The 23,217-nt window shown below is 49.5% G+C and overlaps 3 protein-coding genes and 1 pseudogene across 4 annotated transcripts in view; 2 read left to right on the plus strand and 2 right to left on the minus strand.

Annotated features, from left to right (window-relative positions):
- CUTC (cutC copper transporter) overlaps positions 1 to 422 on the minus strand; it is a 24,250-nt gene extending 23,828 nt beyond the window's left edge. The window contains exon 1 of the mRNA XM_045291613.1: positions 328 to 422. The gene's annotated coding sequence lies outside the window, so the exon portion shown is untranslated. The remainder of the gene's footprint in view (positions 1 to 327) is intronic.
- LOC101640462 (cytochrome c oxidase assembly protein COX15 homolog) lies at positions 52 to 14,634 on the plus strand. The gene is made up of 9 exons (XM_004701000.2): positions 52 to 239; positions 1,471 to 1,661; positions 5,253 to 5,375; positions 5,852 to 6,038; positions 9,477 to 9,644; positions 9,983 to 10,064; positions 11,165 to 11,319; positions 12,495 to 12,608; positions 13,516 to 14,634. Exons 1-9 carry the CDS (start codon positions 150 to 152, stop codon positions 13,645 to 13,647), a joined length of 1,242 nt encoding a protein of 413 aa, XP_004701057.1. The 5' UTR covers positions 52 to 149; the 3' UTR covers positions 13,648 to 14,634.
- On the plus strand, positions 6,716 to 7,966 carry LOC105978426 (annotated as a pseudogene).
- Positions 14,635 to 16,278: 1,644 nt separating the features above from the next.
- ENTPD7 (ectonucleoside triphosphate diphosphohydrolase 7) overlaps positions 16,279 to 23,217 on the minus strand; it is a 43,358-nt gene continuing 36,419 nt past the window's right edge. Inside the window, exons 13-14 of one of the 2 annotated variants that reach the window (XR_006680173.1) lie at positions 19,852 to 22,228; positions 16,279 to 18,913 (exon numbers count right to left, since the gene is read on the minus strand). Coding sequence is in view for 1 of the 2 variants with exons in the window: in XM_045291572.1 (XP_045147507.1) it covers positions 21,997 to 22,228 (232 nt within the window). In the remaining variant the exon portion in view is untranslated. Of the gene's footprint in view, positions 18,914 to 19,851; positions 22,229 to 23,217 lie in introns of those variants that run through there. The other variant, XM_045291572.1, reaches the window with a different exon arrangement.

Consider the following 23,217-nt stretch of genomic DNA (forward strand, 5'->3'; position numbering starts at 1 on the left):
GCGCAGTCAGGGCTCCGCGCCGGCGCGGCCTCCGGAGCCGAGCGGGCGCCAGTGCGGCGTGACGGGGAAGTGCTTTTCCCTTCGGCGGCGGAGAAAAGGAGGCCGCAGAGGGCCAGGTGTGGAGGCGGCTTCCGCGCGCCGCCCTCAGCATGCAGCGGTTGCTCTGGCCTCCCTTGAAGGCCTGGGCGCGGAGCCCGAGTCTCCGGCTCCTGGTGCCCAGGGCGGCGCCTAGGGCACAGGTACCGCGCGGCACCCGACTGCGGTTCGCGGCCGTGGGAGGCGGGAAGGAGGAGTGGATCGTCCCCTCCCGCGCCCGCAGCCCCTTACAGCTGACGAGGACTTTCTGTATTCCCATCCCGCGGTTTCAATCCGGCCTTATCGCTTTCCAGCTGTGTGATAACGTCCGCGTTCCTTGTCTGGGCCTCACATTTCCTCTCTGTAAAGTGGGGGTGACAGGACCGACTTCGTAAGGTCCTGGCGACGATTAAAAGGTTGCAATCAACCAGCGCTTAGTATAAAAAGAGAGCACGACCTTTGTTACCTGTATATTTGAATTTTGCTTAAAAAAAAAAAAAAAAGGCCTCCAGATACTCAGGGTCCGAACGGAAACCTCCATTCCACTGAGAAAGAAATGGACACATGTCACTGACGGGTCAGGTTACGAAATCACTTTAGAAGCAGAGGAAGAATGGGAACACTGGTCTTTGGACTTAGACGTGTATATTCATTAAATTCATACTTACTGAGTGGTTATTACAGATTAGGAATGAGAATTAAAAAGGACAAGGTTCCTGCCCTGGAGAAGATCAGAATGCATTCACTTATTAAATTCATTGGCCAATTCTTTACTAAGGCCTTGCGAGGCGAGGACATTAACCAAACGAAGGCAGCAGGAGGGAAGGGCCAGACCATCTTGGGCCTCTGAGCTTGGTAGGAAATACAAGAACAGGCGGAACCCGAAGGTTCTGGGGAGGCTTCAGAAAGTTTGTAAGTTCTGTTATCCTTCCGCTGCATCTAGTCCTAGCACTGTATTAGGAGCTGTGATGGGGAGGGTACAGGTGCATTGGGAGGGTAGCTGAGAGCACCGGTGCAGACCTGGGAAGGACTGGGAACACTTGCCAGGGCAGGTGACACTTAGGCTGAGATCTCTGGTCGGAATTCTCAGTCAAGGGACCAGGAGTGTTCCAGTCAAACATCGTATTTAAAAATCTAGAGAAGAAAGAAAACAACCCTGATTTCGTGTGTGAAGTTAAGTCCGAGCTAAGGATGCAGAGATTCCGTGTCCTCCTTAGTGTGGGGAATGGATTGCAGAGAACAGAAACAGACCCAGGGAAACCAGTTGGGTGGTGGATGCAGGGATCTACAGAAGTTTACCAGAGAAATCATGTAGAGGATGTGCGATGGGCAGGTGCATATGAACAGAGTGCGGCCTTTCCCCTGCTGCTGTAATTTGTCTGTCTTGATTCTCAGTGTGGTTGCAGCTGTGGATCCAGGCGCCCTTTGAGGCCAGGACAATACAGCACCATCTCAGAAGTAGCCTTGCAGTCTGGAAGGGGCACAGTGCCCCTTCCCTCAAAGGCTGCTGAGCGAGTCGTGGGCCGATGGCTCTTGATCTGCAGCGGAACAGTGGCCGGAGCAGTCATTCTTGGTGGAATAACTAGGTGAGTAACCGCCAAGGAGCCATTTGGTCATGAGTAGAATCACGGGATGCTTAAGGGCGATCGTCTAGCCTTGCACACATGTTTTATAGATGGAGAAACTTGAGTTCCCAAAAGGAACATGTTCTTTTTTTTAAATCGTTTTATTAGGGGCTCATACAACTGTTATCACAGTCCATACGTACAGTTGTGTAAAGCACATTTGTATATTCGTTGCCTTCATCATTCTCAGAACATTTGCCCTCTACGTAAGCCCCTGGCATCAGCTCCTCATTTTCCCCCCTCCCTTCCTACTCCCCCCTCCCTCATGAACCCTTGATATTTTATAAATTATTATTTTGTCATATCTTACGCTGTCCGACGTCTCCCTTCACCCACTTTTCTGTTTGTGCATCCCCCAGGGAGGAGGTCACATGTAGATCCCTGTAATTGGGTCCCCCTTTCCACTCCACCCTCCCGGTATCACCACTCTCACCACTGGTCCTGAAGGAATCATCCGCCCTGGATTCCTTGTGTTTCCAGTTCCTACCTCTACCAGTGTACATGCTCTGGTCTAGCCAGATTTGTAAGATAGAATTGGGATCATGATAGTGGGGTGGGTGGGAGGAAGCATTTAGGAACTAGAGGAAAGTTATATGTTTCATCGTTGCTACACTGCACCCTGACTGGCTCGTCTCCTCCCTGTGGCCCTTCTATAAGGGAATGTCCAGTTGTCTATAGATGGGCTTTGAGTCCCCACTCAGCACTCTCCTTCATTCACAGTGATAAGATTTTTTTGTTCTTTGATGCCTGATAACTGATCCCTTCAACACCTCGTGATCACACAGGCTGGTTTGCTTCTTCCATGTGGACTTTGTTGTTTCCAAGATAGATGGCCGCTTGTTTACCTTCAAGCCTTTAAGAACCTAGATGCTCTATCTTTTGATAGCTGGGCTCCATCAGCTTTCTTCACCACATTTGCGTATTCACCCACTTTGTCTTCAGCGTTTGTGTCTGGAAGGTGAGCATCATGGAATGCCAGTTTAATAGAACCAAGTATTCTTGCATTGAGGGAGTACTTGAGTCGAGGCCCAATGTCCATCTGCTACCTTAATAATAAACCTATACATATATGCACATAGATCTATTTCCCCGTCCTCATATGTAAATATATTTAATCTGTACATGCCTTGATTTAGACCTCTATAAATGCCCTTTGCCTCCTAGCTCTTTTCTCTATTTCCTTTTACTTTCCTCTTGTCCCACCATTGTGCTCAGCCTTCATTTGGGTTTCAGTAATTCCTCTCAGTTACATTACCCTTGGTCACGCTGTACCAGGTCTCCTATACCCTCTTCACGACAGATTTGGATAACTTGCTCCCTTGTCCCTGGGTTTGTTAACACCACTTCCTTTTCCCCACCTCCCCCTCTCCCAAAGGAACATGTTCTTGATGGTTTGCCTTGCCACAGAACAGTTTAGAGTTGGTTCAATTTCCCCGCTTCCTCTTCTTTTTTTAATGCTTGTTTGAATTAAACCCAAGTATAAATTTTACTCATCACGATCATTTCATGTATCATTTCATAGATCGTAAATCATGGTCCCCTCCTGCTCTCCTGTCACCCTCACCCTCCCCCGTCCTTTCTCTGTAGTTTGTTATTGTAGAACTCCAAGTCATTTGTCCTAGCGAGTGGTCCACATCTGGATTTTGTTGATTGCAACCCATGGTGGTGTGGAACATGTCCCATTTACTCTAGTCCTTGTTAATTAGGAGTTGCTAGATCAAATTCCTCGCGGGGGTGGGGTCAAAATACTTCTGAGGTGATGTCCTGTAGAACCGTCATCATGTCTGATGTCTATCAGAGTTAGCAGCAGCCACAGGTGAAAATTCCTTAGAATCCGTCGTTTCATTGTGTTCTTGTTCCTTGCTGTCGGGTCGGCTCCACGTACCACAGGACAGGATGGTGCAGTCCTGCCCTATCTTCCGACACGCGGGCATGCCGAGCCCATGGATGCACTGGCTGAGTGCTTGAAATGCCTCCAGCCTCTGGGCTCGTCTCCAGCAAGGCAGCAGGCAGTGTTCAGTTGTGATCCGGGATGTTTCTTGGACTCGTTTTGGGAAGTATATCCCCAAGCTCTCTTCTTGGCCTGTCTCAGTGTGGAAGCTCCACTGAACCTGTCCACCAGGCACAAGCCTGCGCCAGCTTATTTCAAGTACCAGTCGCCTTGCTTCGGGTATCATCGCTGCCTACAAGCTACCACCGTAAAACGAACTAACAGAGGAGTGGGGATTATTTCACTAGAGTTGCACGTTGTAATTTAATATTTACTTTTTTATTGGTTTGGTGTTAAAGAGCAAGTCTCCGCATATCAACCATTTGGTACAACTTAGATTATTTCCCAGTTTTCAAAATAATAAGCCCCTCCAATCTGAGCCCTCCCCAAGTGACCGATAAGGTGTTTGTGTTTTCAGAGATCATTACACACCTTCCATGTGGAGAGCACATTCATTCTTGGCCCGTGCACCTCATGTGCGTCATTGCCCCTGGAGACTTGACTGGTGCTATGCTGTTGAACCAGAGTCAGCAAAGCTTCCAGGATGACATGAACTCAGAGTAAAGACCTGGTCTTCGACTTCTGAAAATCAGCCCTTGAAAATCCTGTGGGTCATATGCCACTATGCGAAGAGTGGCCGGGAGTTAGGCCACAAGCTAACAAGCAGGGGCTCATGGGCTTAACTGTTGGGTCGGTTTTACTCCATTGCGGTGACGGTGATCTCCTCCGAGGGTTTCAGTTTTGTCAGGACGAGCCCTCTGAGGTTGCCTCCGGGCCTTGTTGACGGGACCCCAGTCACCTTTGACAGCTCCTTTGCTGTCCGGTCTCATGAGTTGGTCCAGGTTCATCTTACACGTTTCCTACCCCAGCCTAAAATCAGCCTTTTCTTTTAGAAGCCCAAACTCTCTTTGGTGAAAACACTTTTGGTCCTAACAAAGCACTTATTCCTCAAATCTCCACCACAGGCTTTGCACTCCTTACTTCTTTAGGATATTTCAAAATATCTTTTTATAGGTTTTGTAGGCTGTTCTGGGGAAATGAAACAAATGGGAGTTTTCTATCTATAACATCTCTTCCTTGTGCAGGGATGCTGGCTCTGCATGTAGGAAGCATTCCTTCCGTCTAAGGGTGGATTTTTGCCCGTCAGAATGCTCGAGAAAGAAGTGGGGAGAACGTGAGAAAGGATGCAGAAACTACTGGGGCAAAGAAATGTGGGCTTGAGGGTGGCTGTTTTTGACAAAATTCTAAGCAATAAGAAGAGAGCAGATTTGGGGAGCTGATATCAAGGAGTTCAAGAAGAAAGAAAATGTTTTGAAGCTTATTCTGGTAGTAACTGTACAATACTGCTTGATGTTATTGAACTATGGGGTGTTATATCTGTAAGAGCTCCCAATAAAATGATAAAAATTAAAAAAGAGAGAGCAAAGAGTCACAAGAGCAAAGGATGGCATGATCTATTTACCTTCGGAGGGTTCTGTTCAAATCCACGTAGCACTGTTAACACTATTTGTGAATAAACCAGCATATTGGGTGCACGCTTAACATTTCTTTTCCGTCCTCAGGTTGACGGAGTCTGGCCTCTCGATGGTAGACTGGCATCTAATAAAGGAGATGAAGCCTCCTGCCAGCCCAGAGGAATGGGAAGCAGAATTCCAAAAATACCAGCAATTTCCAGAATTTAAAATGTAAGTCCAGTCTTTGCGAAAATCAAGTTGACCATCCCATCAGACCACCCAGTCTTTTTCAACTTAAATATACCAGATGGGTGGTGGTGCCTAGGTGCCGGCAAGTTGGTTTCAACTCCCAGCTAACCTGTTTACAACCGACCCAGGCACTGCCCAGTCCTGCACCCTCCTCACCCTGGCTCTGTTCTAGCTGTTCCACGGCCCTAGCCACCGTGTCAGCCCATCTCATTGAGGGTCTTCCACTGTTTCTCTGCCCTTCTCTACTTGCCGCGCCCTTTCTATGGTCAGATGCCTTTATGCCTGGATAGCTGCTAAATACTTTTTAGTGAGGTCCTCCCTCTAAACCCCAATTGCAAAGTGGTCCTAATGCCCTGAGGAGGAACAAAACACATGACCAAGAGTATTTGTGCATCACATCGGGAAACAAACATTAAATTGATGTTGGCTCTTCTCTTGTGACCGCCCTCTTCACCCAGATTGAATCATGATATGACGTTGGCAGAATTCAAGTTCATCTGGTACATGGAGTACTCCCACCGAATGTGGGGGCGCCTGGTCGGCCTCACGTACATCCTGCCTGCTGCCTACTTTTGGAGAAAGGGCTGGCTCAGCCATGGTATGAAAGGACGTGTTCTTGCTCTCTGCGGCTTAGTCTGTTTCCAGGTGAGAATTACCCAAGTTTGGGAATGCAGGGATACTCCTGGAGTTTTGGCGTTCACCTTATTTTTAAGGAATTAGTGACAGCATAACAGAGTAAGGTAGAACATGACTTTTAGTGTCCCTGCAGGTCAAGTTGCCTAACGTCTGTAAGCTGTAGTTCTCTTTCCTGTAAATAGGGGTCGCCGTTGAGTCAGCTTCAACTCTTAACAACCCAACTCAGAACAAAACCCGCCAGTCCTGTGCCATCCGCACAGTTGATATCCCTTAGTGCCTACCATTTAGGGGATGTGACTAATGGATGAGATGTGTGTAAAGTGCTCAGTGCCTAGAGCAGTGGTTTTCAACCTTCCCAATGCCACGACCCTTTAATACAGTTCCTCATGTTGTGGTGACCCCCCCAAGCATAAAACTATTTTCTTTTTAAAATCATTTTATTAGGAGCTGTACAACTCTTATCACAATCCATACATACATCCATTGTGTCAAGCACATTTGTACATTTGTTACTATCATCATTTGCAAAACATCTTCTTTCTACTTGAGCCCTTGATATCAGCTCCTCATCATAAAATTATGTTCATTGCTACTTTATAACTGTAGTTTTGCTACTGGCATGAATTGGGCGACCCCTGTGAAAGGGTCATTTGACACCCCCCCCAGGGGTCGTGACCCACAGATTGAGAACCACTGGCCTAGAGCCTAGCTAGTCAGCACTCAGCTGATATCTATCCCTGGGCCTCAAGAATTGGATAGCCTCTCCCATCACACTGCCCTGCGGGGCTCTCATGGCCTCCTGTTTTCTACCTGCCTGCCGTGTGGGGAGGTGCGTCCCGATGCTAGAACGACTCCACAAGCAAAGAGGAAACTTCCCAAAGAAAAGACGCAGCCTGGGACCTTGGCGGGCCATCGGGCATGGGTTGGAATTGGAATTGGAATCTGCCTTCCCACCTGATTGCATCTTACATTATGTGGTTAGTAACCGCTCTGATGCCACCCAGGAAAAAAACGCAGCAGTGCTGGAAATCCCTGCTGCTGTTCCACCAACAGCCACTGGAGGGCCCCAAACATAACTATGGATCGCCAGAGCTTCCTATCAGTCATACTAGTCAGGTGCCCAGCAAACCCACTGACCACAACACCATCACTTCCTGGGTACTGCCTTTGGTGCGACAACAGCAAGTGGTTTTCATGTTCACCGGAAACATCATCGCCGAGAGCAGACAAGACACTCAAGGTGAAAATCGCCACCTCCAAGTTTCCACACCTAACCTGTGAGAGTTGGACTCCACAGTCTTCCAGGTCTGAGACATTGGCAGGGGGGTCCCTTTCATCAGGGAGTGTCCCAATCAACCAGAGCATGATATTCCCACAGGGCCTCTCGTTCCAACCCTCAGTCCCCAAAGCTGTGAGGATCTGTTGGTACGGGCATCTCAAAGCCCAGGGCACGCGTTCATTCCAAAAGATTCACACCCAGAGCCATTGCCTGCAAAGAAAGAGCCATTCCCTCTGTTCAGAGGGAAAGGGGCCAGCCAGGCTACTCCCTTCATACTGTCCTCCCAGCACCCAGCACCAGGCTTGTTCTGGTCAGAGGCCCTCCTGAGGACAAGTGTGGGGGAAGTCACCTGGAGGAGACGGCGACATCTGTGCCTTGCCTCCGGAAGAGAGGGAAGCTGAGCAAAAGCGGGTTCCTTGTGGAAAACTGACACCCCAAAAGAAACGAGAAATGGACCACTGGGCTCCTAGGTGGCCAAAGTCACTTCTGGCTCACAAAATCCATGCGTAGAATAAGCTGGAGTTTACACCAACAAGTAAAAGGCATTGGAACTAGAGCCCTGGGGTCATAAGAGAATTTGGTTTCCTGATTGGCCTTTTAAAATATGGCATCAGCTATTGAGCTGAGTGTTACAAACAGTTCTTTGTATTTTTCTTGTATCGACTTAAGTTGTTTTTTTAATTTCTTGTAATCATAAAATGTATGTAAATAAATGGTTAATAGGGAAGAAAAATCACATAACTGGAACAACTCAGGGAAAAGAGCTTTGAAAGTCCGAGGGCCAAGAAAAGGAATCTGAGAAGAGACACAGGTATGTGGCGCATGGTGGCAAGGTTCCAGAGCGAGGCTGCAGCCTCAGAATCCACCCTGTGGCCAGGGGGAGCCAGTGAGTTCATGTCATTCAAAGAATCGACCCAATTAGAAAGGATTAAGAAGGTTGAGAGAGGAAAAGAAATGGAAGCAACAGAAACAACTAGGAGTTAAGACATTAACACAAGCCTAAGGCTGCTAACGAAAGGTCGCCAGTTTGAACCCAGCAGCCGCCAGGTGGGAGGTAGATGGGGTCGTCTGTGTCCATTAAGATTTGTGGCTCTGAAAACCCCATGGAGCATCCATGCTCTCCCCTGCAGAGTCGCGATGAGTCGGAACCAGCAGCACGTTCAGTTGGGGTTCTTAATAACTCCAGGACCTCCTAGGTGGCACACTGTTAAAGTGCTCAGACACTAAACAAAAGGTTGGCAGTGTGAACCCATTCAGAATCACCTTGCAAGAAAGGCCTGGTATTCTGCTTCCTAAAGGCTACAACCCTGAAAACCCTACAGTGCCAATTGACTCTGAAACGCATGGGGTCATTGTGAATTGAAATCAACTTGAAGACCACTGGTTGGTAGGACTAGAGGAGGGTAGGTGGAACAAAAGGAGGGTTAATTCAAATAAAACCCCCATAAACTCCCAGGGAGGCAACAATTGATGTAACAGAGCGAGCTACAGAAAGAAGAAAGCTAGGGCTAAGGAGTCACAGGATATTCTATGGTCTTTCCGTGGTCTGCCTTTGAAATTCAGGTGATTCGAACACCCAAGGTAATCTTGAAGCCGGGGGAGAAAAGCCCAAAAAGGTTTCCTGAAGATGTGTCTGTGCGCTTTCTCTGTCTGGACTATACTTCACTCGATAGTCTAGACGACTGGGAACTGCGTCTGAATGACAGTGCTGGCGAAGAATATGGCAAGTGCCAGGACTGCCAGAGAGCCAGCAGACCTGTCTTAGAGGTGCAGCCAGAATGCGCCCTCATCTCACAGCCTCCTCACCTTTGGGGGTGTTCTCAGGAAAGACTAGCTCCTGGCAGAGGACCATGCATAGTAAAGTAGAGGGTCAAGGACAAAGAGGAAGACCCCCGGCGGGTTGGATTGACACAATGGCTGCAACAATGGGCTCAAACATAAATGTTACGGACGGAGCAGGACCGGGCAGTGTTTCATGCATAGCAACACTGGGGTCACTGAGTTGGAGCCAACTGGACAACACCTAAGCTGTAGACATGTGGACAGGGATGCAGGGGACAGGCGGGTCTAGACAAGAGGGGGAGGGGAAAGATTACTCCCTTCCCCCCGCGCGCGCCCCGTGGAGCAGACAGTTTTCACAGTTTCACTGGCCTCTCCTCTGGTCCTAGGGTCTGTTGGGATGGTACATGGTAAAGAGCGGATTGGAGGAAAAGCCCGACTCCCACGACATCCCTCGAGTCAGTCAGTACCGCCTGGCGGCACACCTGGGATCAGCCCTTGTTCTGTACTGCGCCAGCCTGTGGACCTCGCTCTCGCTGCTGCTGCCTCAGCACAAGGTAAGAGCACTGTTGCCATGGCTGCAGGGAGGCTGATGGCCTCAAGGAAATGGAAGTGCTGGTTCTAACGGAAGGTAGGTCTACACCAAAACCCAGGATTCCCTGCAACATCTATCTGTACAGAAACTAGACATGAGTGGAGCTTCGGGAAATACTGACCATTAAAACCGGATAAGTTGTAGATTGGCTGCAAAGAGAAATGTGCAGACGTTCTCTTGAGCTGGGGCAGCTCATTCACAGGTATCCTTTGTGAATGCAGACCACAAGCACATCTCTGCCGTGTCCCGTTGTTCCTGCATGCAGGTCAGCCCATCTGAGGGACTTTCTTTCTTCTTTAGTTGCCAGAAACGCGTCAGCTCCTTTGGCTGAGACGGTGCGCTCATGGAACTGCGGGCTTCGTGTTCCTGACCGCACTCTCAGGTAAGACTCCTCGGCCAGCGTGGCCTGGCCCTTCCTCGCCCTGTGTCCTTTGGCGGATGACTTTTCCCCTTCCTTCTCCATCCTGCGTGTCATTTCACCGCTGCCTCTCTCGCACCCACCATCTGCACTCTGCTCTCCAGTCAGGGAGCAGAAACACTAAGCATCCACCTGAATCTAGACTATCTTGGTTCAAATCCTGGCTTTACCACCACAGAACTCCATGACCTGTAGAATGTCTCTGGACCCTGATGACCTCATCGGTGAAATGGCGGTGATGATAATAGTTTGAGTAACAGACGGGAAGCGTTTAGAACAGTACCTGGGCAAAGACTACTGTGTGCGCAGTGTTGTGATTACCTGACACCAGGATGTGCCAGACAGGCCCGCTCTCAGGGTGGGGCTCAGGAAGGCAGAAAGACCAGCATCAGCCTTTCCTATTCTTTCAGCCACACCACAGCCTCAACTGCTCTGACGCTGGAACTGTGCTAATATAGTAACCACTGGCCTCATGGGTTGCTATTTAATACATTATTCAAAATGAAACGTTTTAATTATAGAAGTTAGTTCTGTGGTCACCCTAATCACATTTCAGGTTCTCCTTAGCTACCTGTGGTTAATGTGGTTAGTTACCAGGATGTGGAGCAGGACAGAGAGAACATTGCCATCCCTGCATGACTGGGAGTAGGAGGAATGATCTGTTTGCAACAGTGGCCTGGGATCCGAGTCCTAAAGAAAAGGGAGTAGATTGTGCAGGCTGTTTGTATTTCCAGAATCTGTCAGTAGTTTTCAGTCGAAGTGAGAGGGGCATCCACATCACGAAGCACGTATTTCCAAACGACTAGACTTCCTCCTGCAGAGCTAGGCTGCTCCTCCAGAGGGGGCTTGCCCCAGTCTCAGGCAGGAGTAAGGGTGGATGCACATTGATTGGGTTTTGTTCTTAAGTTGCCATGGTGATTGTTCTATTAAATCCCCTATTGTAGATCTTTGTATTGTTCTCTGTACCTTTTGCCTAACTCAGGGATAATGTGCTTTTTCTATGTCGGCACTCGTCGTACTTGGTCTCCTCTCGTCTGAATCAATCCATTTATCTTGGTGTACAGGGGCTTTTGTGGCAGGGCTGGATGCTGGGCTTGTGTACAACTCCTTTCCCAAGATGGGCGACTCCTGGATCCCAGCAGACCTCTTTACCTTCTCCCCTATCCTGAGGAATGTTTTTGAGAATCCCACCATGGTGCAGTTTGATCACCGTATCCTGGTAAGCCTGGCTGGTGGTTACCATACTAAACGAGGGGGCTGGGGCTGTGTTCACAGGCCTCGGGTGTCAGTGATGCGCTGCTGGCTTCTTGGAAGAAATCCTAGTAACAGTCCTCTGACCAGACGGGTTTGTGTTAATCGCCCACATCTCCTCCAGCCGAAATCTGCCTTTCAGAATACTGTCAACTTCCTACGTTGTAATACATACATAGACCTTCGACCACCCTGGCACGTGACAGGTCACCTCTTTCAGTCTTATACACACACGGGGGAGTGTCCTTTTGGCAGAAATTGGGAACAAAGAAAGCACAAGGAGAGTGGTTGCCAAGAGGCTAGCTGTTAGAGCTGACCCAGAACTCCTAGGAGCCAGGAGTATCGTGCATACTTTAATTTCTTTTAAGCTCATCCTCGTAAAGGCCTGCGAGGTCCGTGTTAAGATGGGCTTGGTGGACATGATAGGTTGGTACAGAGAAAGGTCAGCAGCAGGGAGACCAGTGAGAAGCAGTGCTGCCTTCACAGTCCCGCCCGAGTGTGCGAGTGAGGCGGGCCAAAGAGAAGAGAGGCGAGACTGAGGAGGCTTTCAAGGAATAGAGGGCTAATCCGGTTGACTGGTAGGAACAGAGTGAAGACAGGTCAAGGGAGATCCCAGAGTTCCTTAGGTGGCATGGCTTCAGACATGGCCCACATGAGTCAGATGGTTGTACCTAGAGAATTTCTATGTAAATGTGCGTGCAGCTGTATAGTTCGAATTCTTGCCCTGACTCTAAGTTAAGCCTCAACCCACAAGTTAAAGATTTCATAAAAGATGCACAGACATGGTGTTTGAACGAGCATTGGGTGAGAGATAGGAAGCGGTCCTCCCGAGTGAGGCTGTGGAGCGTGCAGTGATGAGAGTAGACCCAGGGTCCTGCGAAGGGAAGGCTGGGAGCAAGCGACCTCGGGCGGGCGAGCTTCCCAGCGCCACGTGGGATTTTGAAGTAAGTAAAGCCTAGTTGGAATTGTTGCCACGGACAGCTCTGAAAAGTGAAACCAACATGGAGCTGTAATTGAACAGTGTCTGCGTTGGCATCACGGAAACGGCCAGTCCCAGGCCCTTGTTCTGAAGGGGTGGGAGACCAGCAGGGTGGGGGAATGTTCCTGCTGCCCAGGTGCTGAGAGCATCCGCCCTTCCCACAGGGCATCAGCTCCGTCACGGCTGTCACAGTGCTGTACCTCCTCTCCCGGCGGGTTCCCCTTCCTCGGAGGACCAGGATGGCAGCCATGGCCCTGCTGGCTGTAGCCTATACCCAGGTACAAAGCTCTTCTTCCTTCATCTGAGGATGTCCCCCAGACAAAGTTTTAAAAAGAAAAGCAGCAGGCTAGGACAACGTATTGTTTATAATCAACTAAAAGATGAATAGCCAGAAAATAAGTAAAGATCATCTCTACGTAATTCTCAGAAGAGGACCGGCCAGTAGCCCCGAAACCCTGTTTCCCCTTGCTTGTGAGCAGGGATGAGCAAATTAAAACAGGAGTACCACTTTGTGTGTTAGACTGGGAAAACACAAAAAGAAACAATGATCGGGCCCTGTTATGGGGTATAGGACAAATGGATCCCTTCATCTGTTGTGGGTGAGTGAGAATCTTTGTTCAGGGCAGGTTGGCACTATCTGAAAATGGTGAATATAGGATTCTTTGATCTGGCAAATGGACTGAGTGGTGCCTGCCCTAGAGCTATCCTAATGCACAAAGAGCTGTGTCCAAGGGAATCCCTGTGGCCTCCTGACACTCGTGAAGACGGCAGACCACCCCCACCCCCGAGGTTAACTAGACCGCTGCGGTGGCAGCATTCTCCAGAATGCTATACAGTAAGTAGTGAAAGGCAGTAAGATCTCAAGAGTTACTGCTTATTGGGAAAAAGCAAATTTCAGAGCAGTATCCTTTTTAAAGGCAACGAGATTCCCCCTATACATATTTATACAAAGTACTAGCGGACAGACTGGGAACAGGCAGGCTTTCGAGAGGGGAACTGGGACAGGCGGGCAGGATCATTAACTTCTGGGTTTCTTTCCCTCCTACTAAGTACACTTACCTGAGAAAGAAAAACTTCCTTCTTGGGGTGTTCTGATGGGCAAATGGGGAGGTTTCTGCGTCAGGCACGCCTTGCCCAGTTGGTTGCAGCTCTGAATGTCTTACCGCTTTCCTTCCTTTGAACCAGGTCGGCTTGGGCATCAGCACTTTACTCACGTACGTTCCCACCCCTTTGGCGGCCACTCACCAGTCGGGCTCCCTGGCTCTGCTCAGTGTGGCCCTCTGGCTCATGAATGAACTCCGACGTGTCCCCAAGTGAGGAGCAACTTCCTCGGGCTGGAACCGAGTCTCCGAGAGCTCAGATGGCCACGAGAACTTGGGCTGGTCTAAGCGGGGAACCTGGCCCACCAAGTCGCTTCCACGTCATTTCAGACTTTGGGCCCACTGTGTTGAGGCCAAGTCCCTGGATCAGAAATGTCCATCACATGTGGTTTACATGACAGACTCCCCTCTGAATAGATTACTTCTCCAACTGAGAATTAGGGTCCATGAAGAGAAAGACGTCTGCCATGGCTCTGCCCTTACTAGGGCGGGTGCTGGATGTGGGCAGGTTCTTGAGTCTTTGGGCATGATTTCTGTCTGGGCTTCCTGAGTCCTGAATTCTGCTTAAACGGCAGCTCTTTCCCACATCCACTCCCCTGAGGTGGAGGTTTAAAGGGAAGGATTGGCACACCCTAAAGTAACCAGCAAGCTCTCAGCAGCAAAGAGCCTGTCCTTCTGCTATCTCCATTTCAAAAATGGGGAGAGATTTTGACAAATTAATGTCTACAGACTGCAAGTTGGTTTACAAGAACTTGACAGGAGGCCGCTGCTGGGTCAGAAGAACAGAATCGGCGACAGTTCCCTGGAAGACAGAAGGAGCTGTGGCTGGTGGACGCTCAGGTAGCCCCGACTGACAACGTATCCGAGTGATGCTGAGCCATAAAGGCTGCTCACTTCAGGTGGTGTGTCTGTTGTTTTTAACTTTACATCTTACGTGCTACGTACTACACACATTGTTTCAGTACAGAATTTGCTGATGTTATCCTCATGCCAATCTTCAAAGACAAAGATCAGATTTGTAAAAATACCAATAATAAAAGGTACCAATAAATGAGGACTTGGGAAAAAAATCCCACGGCCAGCAGAACTAATTTAGGATGGCATCTTGGAATGGAGCCGGCCGTAAGTCGGGGACTGCCTGTACATGGGAATCTGTGGATGTCTAAACACATCATTAAAGAATGAATGGCCGCGATTGAAGTTACACAGGGCTCTGTATGGGTCCGCTTTTTTGGCTTAATCGGTCATCTGGAGGAAGGCATCAGGAACATCTGGTTTGAGGATGGAACAGAGCACGATGCCTGCACAACGCCGAGCAGCCCCAGACTGAGAATGACCCCAGCCGGTGCGCTCACATAAATGATCCATTAAACAGGTTAGAGTGTTGGGTGGAGAATCCTGGCTTTGTAGCATTTTCTATAGAAATGACGTGAGGATGTCAGTTGGGCACAGGCTCAACATGAACTGACAAGGCAGGACACTGAAAGGGCGTTTGAGTAGAATTGTCACAGCGGGCCGTGTCCAGGTGGACCGCAAACTGAAAAGGACATTCACCCCCAGAGTGTTCAGAAGAGGAAGATACCCAGATGCCACAGGGATCTTTTGCGGGGAATGCATATTGAGGGAGAGGGCAAGCTTCCTGAGTTTGACACTTTGGCGCCTTTGTGCAGAGTCGGGAGGAGTGGATGAATGTTGCAGGAAGGCAGGTGTTCGTTCTGGGAAGGCAGTCGTAGGTTAGACCAGATCAGCTGCCCACTGGGGCCAGGCTGGTGGAGCCTGCCGAGTCAAGTCAGGCAAAGGCCTGGGGAGCTCTGGCTCGTGTTGCTGCCCTGCAGGCCCAGGATTTCCAGGCCTGCTAGTCTTGCCAGCAAGCATGTAGATGTTTAGGTGAAAGCTCTTCATCGAAGTTGTTGGCAACTAATTCCATGTTCAAAGAAATGCTCTGTAGGCCAAAGTACTCTTTTGGCTACCACCAGTGGCCCACGCTTCACCCATCGTGTCTCAAACCAAACTCTGCCCTGGAACTGGTTCTGGGCTAGATGGCCTTGGTTCTCTTTCAGAGTCGTCCTGCAGTGAGCAGCTGAGGGAGATGTCCTCAGGAGCAACCCAAAAGTAGACCATTTGGATTTTCAAGAACCCCACACCCTGGCGGGGTTATACTGTTGCCCAGCATTTTAGAGCTATTATTGATGCGTTATTTTAAAAGGTGTTCACCTTAGGTTGATTCCCAGCTTCTCCCACATTCGATAGAATCTTTTCAAAAGCTCAAACCTCAGCCTAAATAAATGACAATCTTGGAGACCAGGAACCCGCCTCCATCAGGTTCCCCAGTGATTCCAAACTGCACACAAGTTTGAGCCTGTGTCCTAACAGCCTAGTCTACGTAGAGAATCCTGACCAGCTTGATCCATCCCATAGAATCTCCTCCCTGGCCTGCCTCGTTTAATCATTCCTGCTAGTGTGATAAGGAGCCCAGGTGGTGCAGTGACTGGTGACGCATTGGTTAGCAGTTTGAAACCTCCACAGGAGAAAGATGAGGCTTTCTACGCCTATAAAGAGTTACCGTCTCAGAAAACCCACAGGGCAGTTCGACCTTGTCCTATAGGGTTGCTGAGTCAGCACTGGCCCGCTGTCAGTGAGTGGTTTTTCTGGGTAGTGTGTTAACCTCTTCTGCATAGAGTTCTTGAAAGAAATGCTGCCGCCCTCATTGGGACGGCCTCCCACATGGTCACCTCATCCACAAACATTTTTTTTTTTTTTAAGACAGCAGAGGGCTGTCTTTGGCCTACCCAACCCAAAGGACCCAATGCTAATTCTCGTCTCCTCCAATAACATAGCAACTCGTGACTAAGTTCAAGTTTCAGTTTATTAAATATGATGGAAAACGTCTGGGAAGATGGGTCTGCTTACATTTAGCTCTAGTCTAGCCAGTCTCTCAAGGCAGTCAACCAGATTTGTCGTTCATGTATACTAACAAGGGGTCATGATTACCCCAACTCTAAAGTGATACTGGTAGCAAAGGCCCAAACTAGCGCTCCTCCTCCTGGGATAGCCAGTTGATCTGCAAGCGTCATCTGGTGGTGGGTTTTGTGTCAGCGTGAAACCAAGGCCCACACCCCGCGTGAGGGCTCGTGCATGGCCTCTCGTGCATTGCATAGTCTGCCCAACACTGAGTTAGTCTTCATCACCACGAGCTTGAAGAGCTGTGTTCAGGACCACCGTTTCACGGGAAACAGGCGCACACAGCATCTGCAGCCCAGGCAGCCTGCGGGGTTTCTGTGAGGAGAGAGCCTCTGGTTCTGGATCCTAATAAGAAAGAGGCCGCCGATACACTGCAAAACGCACTGCTCACAGCAGAGTAATGGAGGGGAGACAGCATATGCTCCTGCACCTGCCTACAAGGGAACAGCTGAAAGAATTTTAAACAAGAAAACCAGAACTCAATTTGCCGGGGTCCCTCCTTGCAGAGAAAGCCACTTGGGAAGCTAATAAGGTTCCGAACCATCAGCGCCAGCTTCACAGGCCTAGGTGCTCAGGAGAGGAGCCACGGAGGAGCTGCCAGAGCTCCCGTGGTGCAGAGCAGTGGCCGGCCACCAAAAGGAGCCTGATGGCTGCCCTGCTCTGAAGAGGATCAGGAGTTCTTGGGGCTTGCCAGAAGTCATGCACACATGGCTATAAACTACCTATGACATAGGTATTTTCCTCAACTTTGGTATCTATGAAATTGACAAGCAATGATTGAATACACCTTAAAAGTAGAAAGCCCTTAGAAAGGAGTCCCTGTCACAAACAAAAGGATCTAATTGTGCAGACTTCCAGGGAAACGGCTGTGCTGTTGCGCTCAGGGCCCTCCATGTAGGGCACTAGTCATCTGGGCTCTAGGGATACACTAGGCAACAGGGAAACTGGTGTCAGGATGCAAGGGAGTCTCCTGGGATGTAAGAAAGGAGATGGGAAGGAGACAAGAGGCTTCAGATGAAGCTGTAGCAAGCCACGTGTGCGAGAACCCCAGGTAGAAACCACAACCAGAAGACGGACGGATCCCCGGGTGCAGGCCCTCCGTCGTTTCGGTTTAGATCCAACCCAGACCATGATGAAGACAGGAGTGGAGCCATCGAGAGGGAGGCAATCCCTCAAAGCACCCGATTTCAAGCATGTTCACTGGTTGGCAAAGGAGAAGCAGAAGAAGCCTGCTGTGTTGTTTATTCATTGGAAGGATCGAAACTTGCCGTTTTTTAAGGCCTCGTGTTTTACTATGATCTTTTGTAGCAGCAACAAAATCCTCGCAGGTTGGAGGGAAGCATCTGGCCCAGTGACAGTGAAGCCGGGAGAAGCTAACGGAATGACCGGAGGGAATTCTTAAGCCCAATTCAAAGCTACACCACCTACCACCAGCAAGAAGGGAAAGTCAGATAGTAGCTCTGAATTGCTTTGAGAAGGGCTGTAAAGACGGCAGAGAGGAACTTTGTTGCTGTAAAGAAGCCTGGAGACTGCCCGGGAGTTAACCACCAAATTCCTATCGCGGGAGGGCCAGTAGGCATGTCTCCCTTACGTGAGGCTGAATTGTAACCACCAGGACCTGCTGAAGAGAACTGTGGTTGAAGCCAGCTGTACAAAATTAAGCACGTTATTTGAAAAAGGCATGTAAATATTTTTAAAGGATTAAAAGAAATTTGGACAAATCTAATCAACCTCAGCCTTATTACCAGGGGCTATGGATAAAACAGGAGGTGACCAATGGCTTTAGGGGACGCCTGGTCTTTTAAGCCAAAGACCAGAGCCCGCTTCCAGACACTGTATGGCTTTTCGATCTTCTCTCTCGCTCTAGTTCCGCTGAGTCTCCTGTTGAGCTACCTCATTCTACAGACCAGAAGGGAGCCCGAGGGCAAGTGGCATGCTCCTGGGAACCAAAGCCGAGATGAGCAGCCCAGTCTGCTGTTCATTAAGCCCAAATCATGCCACCTACTTGTCTGTCTGCCACCCTGGACCAAAAAAAAAAAAGCAAACTACAAAACTATGGGGAAGTAGGGTGGAGGGGAGGTATGTGTTTAGATAAAACCAGTAAGGAACTGTAAATGGGGATGTGACAATAAATGTTAGTGCTTGCGAAGACGAATTCAGGAAGTTCAGGGCAGACAGTCAGTCAACAACTTGCCAATCATCACTGCCCTCGGCCTTTGAAATTGAAGACCGCTCTTAGACCGAGGGAGGGACAGAATTTCGGATGACATCCGGAGAGTAAATGAGGTTGGTGGGAAGTGATTCGGATTTCCTAGACCAGTGAAGTTCAAGGAGCGAAAGTACAGAGAGACAGACAGCATGCGTTGGCTTTGAGATACTACCGGTTGAGTGGCTGTCATGCCACTGCTCAAAGGACAAACATTCATCTTGGAAGAAGCACGGCCAGAGTGGCCTTGGGGGAACGGATGGCGACGAGGCTTCCTCTTACATACTTTGGACATGTTGTCAGGACACACCAGCTCCTGGAAAAGCGGAGGGGCAGAGAAAAAGAGGAAGGCCCTCAACAAGATGGATTGGCACAGCGGCTGCAACCATGGGCTCAGGCGTAGGAACAATTGTGAGCATGGTCCAGGACCGGGCAGGGTTTTCGTTCTGTTGTGCCTAGGGTCGCTATGGGTTGGCACCGACCTGATGGCACCTAACAACAACAACGCCACATGATTGGGTGCTTTGCGTACGTTCACGGTGGTGACGAGAACTCACTCCCAGGACTGAGCTGGAGGCAAGGTGGTGCGACCAGGAGACTGGAAACGCAGCATCACTATCGGCCGCTGGCTTCCATCCTGACACGTGACCTGCCCCAAGCATGGCAAACAAAGAATTTTAAAAGTTCAGGTCCACTGTAAATGTGATCAAGAAATCATCCAAGGAACCAGGATACGGTCAATTTTATAAAACTCATTTTCTCCACAAGGGACCGTTCAAAATGTAAAAATTCATAAAGAATAAAAATCTGGGGGGAAAAAGTAAGGGTTCAAAGTCTGGCAAGAGAGGATCCTATTTATAGGATGACACCTATAAATAAGTTTTCATTATGAAAAAGCACAATACCTAAGTCATTGGCAAGGGAGCACATGTCTTGTGTCTCATGATGTTTCCAGCTATGCAGTGGAAACCATGGGGGAGGCAAACTGCCCTCCGCATCATCACACTGGGATGCTCGAATATCCTCCCGGGGCAGTAACGCCACCGCCTAGGCAGCATCATGCCGAAATCAGGAGCAAACGGCGCTGTCTGCACAACTGAACAAAAACTTAAAAACACATTAGGAATAGGGCATCGGTTTCTATGGAGGGGGAACTAAAAGATAAACATAGGCATCCTGAGTTTCTCAACTATAAAAACACAGTAGCCACCTGAAAGGTTGTTGTAATGATTAGAAAACACAAACTATTCTTACCAGCGGGCCTGGTACACACGAAGTGCTTGAACAAACGGTCGGCGTTCTCGCCACAACGCTCCTATGAAGCGCTATCTCGCCATTGGGTCAATCACAACTCCTCCTCGCTTCAAGTTCATGTGGCGCACAAGGCTGGGACCCCTGTTCAGTCTGTCAGGTCGATTTTGACTTGGCCGTTTCCGCCCAAGAAAACCAGAAAATAGCACTCGGAAACCAAGGGGGGGCAAAGGTTACCTGAGTGGGCACTGGCTAGCCAACACGGACTGTGACGTTATGTATAAGCCGTCTTCCTTCAGGCCAGGGCCTCCGCCTCAGGACCCAGAGAGAATATGAAGTCAAAGAATATCCAGGCAATTTCGAGGTCTAAATACGGAAAGGAAACCGCCGTGGCACAGTTCTAATGAAAAGGAACGACTAGGTCCAAAAGAAACCGCACTCCTCGGCACCAGGTGCGCCTGCCTCTGCTGGGAAGAGAGGCTCCTGGCTCCCCTACAACCAAGCGGCAAGACACGCACGGCACCTCCGTTTTTGTCTCTGGTGGGTGAAGCCGGGCATTCCTTTCCAGTCTCCGTGTGGAATTGCTATGTTGCAGAATTCCATGATGTTTTTCCTTTCAGGTCAGAAGGCCCTTTACCCTCTTCACTCAGAGATGACCCCAGCTCTGGGAGTCACCCTGGGCCCGATGTCCACGGCCCCCAGGGGGCACAAGGGAAGGAAGGATACAGAAGGCTCCACAGGAAAGACAAGAGTCCTTGGAAGGGAACGGTTCAAGCCATTTAAATGCTGGATGTGGGGAAGGAGCCAATCTCCTGAAGGGGAGCTTTGGGTGGATGCAAATGGCATCCTGATGGCTGCCCCCCACCCCCCCATTGATGGAAATGCAGGTAGTGACTGAGCAATGGCTTAACAGAAGAAGTTCTAAAGGTTGCCAGATAGCTCATCAGCAGATGGAGCCGTTTGTTCCAAAATGTGAAACTTTTCAGACATTCCAGAAGTCAAAAGATTGAAAAATTCCTCTCAAACATAAACAAAAACTTCAACATGAATAAATAGGAGCTTTCATTTTATTGCCTTTGCCCACACTTCTGTTTCTCTTGCAGTCTTTGTAAATGAGCTCCATGCACTCCTCCGCAGACTGCAGACTGATCTTGGTAGTAAAGGGGAGGAGCTCACTGAATCTCCCTATCCATCAAAAGAGGCTGGGAGACCCAAAACTAGACGGTGCCGGGCCCGGAGCCCCATCACGGCGCTCCGTCATATGAGCACAGTGAAGGCTCGATGCCCTAACCGCCCGCCTGTGAGGCACATGGACACAGAATTCATTGCCGCCCTGGTCTTACCAAGGATCCCATATGTTATTGTCAGAATCTTCGATAGACCATTTACAAGGGGTTTTACCCCTTTTACAAACACACACACACACACACCACCATGGGCAATACCAGGGTCCCCATATGTTATTGTCAGAATCTTCGATAGACCATTCATTTACAAGGGGTTTTACCCCTTTTACAAACACACACACACACACACCACCATGGGCAATACTCTGTGGGAGGGTTTGGGCCATGCCCACAGTGGCTTCTTTGTCAAGTCAGCCAGGAAGCTGTATGCTATTTTGGTGGCTTAAACGGCAAAGATTTGGTCCACTGAACGGCAAAGATCTTGGAACCCGACTGAAGGCTGTGGATCTCCGCATCAATTAAAGCGCTGTTACAGAGAAGGAAGGGGCGGCTGCACGTCCTGCGATGTCTCTGAGTTGGCGTCCGATGCTCCAGGCTTGGGTTCAATCAAGCTTCCACCAAGGTGCTGCCCAATGCCAAACCTGGTGCTTTAGCGAGGGGAGAAAAGGCTAGATCCCCAGGACCGGCCCTCTCAGACAGGGGAATAGAGCGTGCAATGGAGCTCCAGCTGGCCCCCTGTGTTAGCACCCATCTCTCAGGGCGTGTAGTTCTTCACAGCTTGCATTATAGCTTCTCTCAGAGAAGAGGCCCCGGGGTGCATGGATGTCATCGAAGTAGACATCCCACGGCCGGTTATCCAGAAGGTCAGGCAAAGCAGCACCTGAAGCCAGTGCGGGAACGTGGTGGAATTCCGTGAGCAGCAACTCTGGGCGAGTCACATTTCTCGAGTCTTGGTCCAGCCTCATGGCTCCACCTGTACCCCAATCATGGGCACCACCTCCTCAATCCACAGCAAGTTCAGTGGCGCTGAGGCTCGGGCTTGTCGGTGGTGGATTCGGCGCAGCCGCAGAAGGTACAGAATGATGGCCAGCAGCACCACCAGGATGCAGGCGAAGAAGAGATAGTGATTGTAGACAAAAGACAGGCGAAACCAGCCACCGTGCATTTGCCGGACACCCTCCTGCCGTCTATCCCTAGGGAGGAATTTGCAGGGGGAATACAACGTTAGTTCCAGCAAGAAACGTTGACGCTGGTCTGAAAGCCCCCTGGATTCTCTCATTTATTCAACCGATAGCAGCTCCACACAGCAAGCGAAGCTGACGAATGTCATGTCGCAAATCCCAGGGCTGCTCGGGGCAGTTCCTCCCCAACCCCGCCTTTCACGGTGTACAGAGGAGAGTCTCCTAGACCAACCCTCTCCAGAAATGAGGGCGTAAATTAGAAGGCCCTGAAAAACTCAAGTTAAAAAAAAAAAAAACGAAGACAAGATGGGCCATCTATAACATAAAAAGTCTTGAAATATGCTTTGTAAATATGGCACTAATGAGAACAGGGGTCCCCCGAATCCAATCAAGAAATCAGAGTACTGTGAAAACTTTAAAGAAAAAGAGGAGTTTCTATGTTCCTTCGAATTTAGAATATATCTGATGGAAGTTATTACCTCATCAACTGCACTATATCCTGGGAAATGAGAAAAACTTGTGTAAACCAAAGTGCAGTGGTCTGGCTACCTGGCACAGAAGCCAATATGGTATCCTTGATGCCAGATGCAATTTTGTTTTGTTTGGCCTACTGAGTGAGTGCGTGAGTTTTAATATGACTCTCCCAATAGAAGGACTTCACAGAAAATACCGATATCTGGCTTCTCATGACAAATTGGCACTGATAGAGTAGCACTTTCTCATGGCAGCCATCAGCTCGATAATTGGGTCCCCTCTCTCCAGTTTCCCGTGACTCCCCTCCCCTCGCCTACTTCCCTGCCTGCCATCTCCTGCCTGGCTCGGAGGCCCAGGGACCGGAGATGAAGGATTCATCCTCCTTTCTCTGAAATTGTCCAAGGGAGGGGGTGTGTGACAAGTGTCCCAAGCATCTTATATGGCAGTGATGAGGCCAGAGGAGCAGATGGTGGATGGTCACTTCAGCAACTTATTCTGAAGAACCAACATCCTCAGAGCTCCAGGTG

The sequence above is a fragment of the Echinops telfairi genome, unplaced genomic scaffold (genome assembly GCF_000313985.2).
Source record: "Echinops telfairi isolate 266 unplaced genomic scaffold, ASM31398v2 ScPeMD7_70;HRSCAF=299, whole genome shotgun sequence".
Taxonomy (NCBI): domain Eukaryota; kingdom Metazoa; phylum Chordata; class Mammalia; order Afrosoricida; family Tenrecidae; genus Echinops; species Echinops telfairi.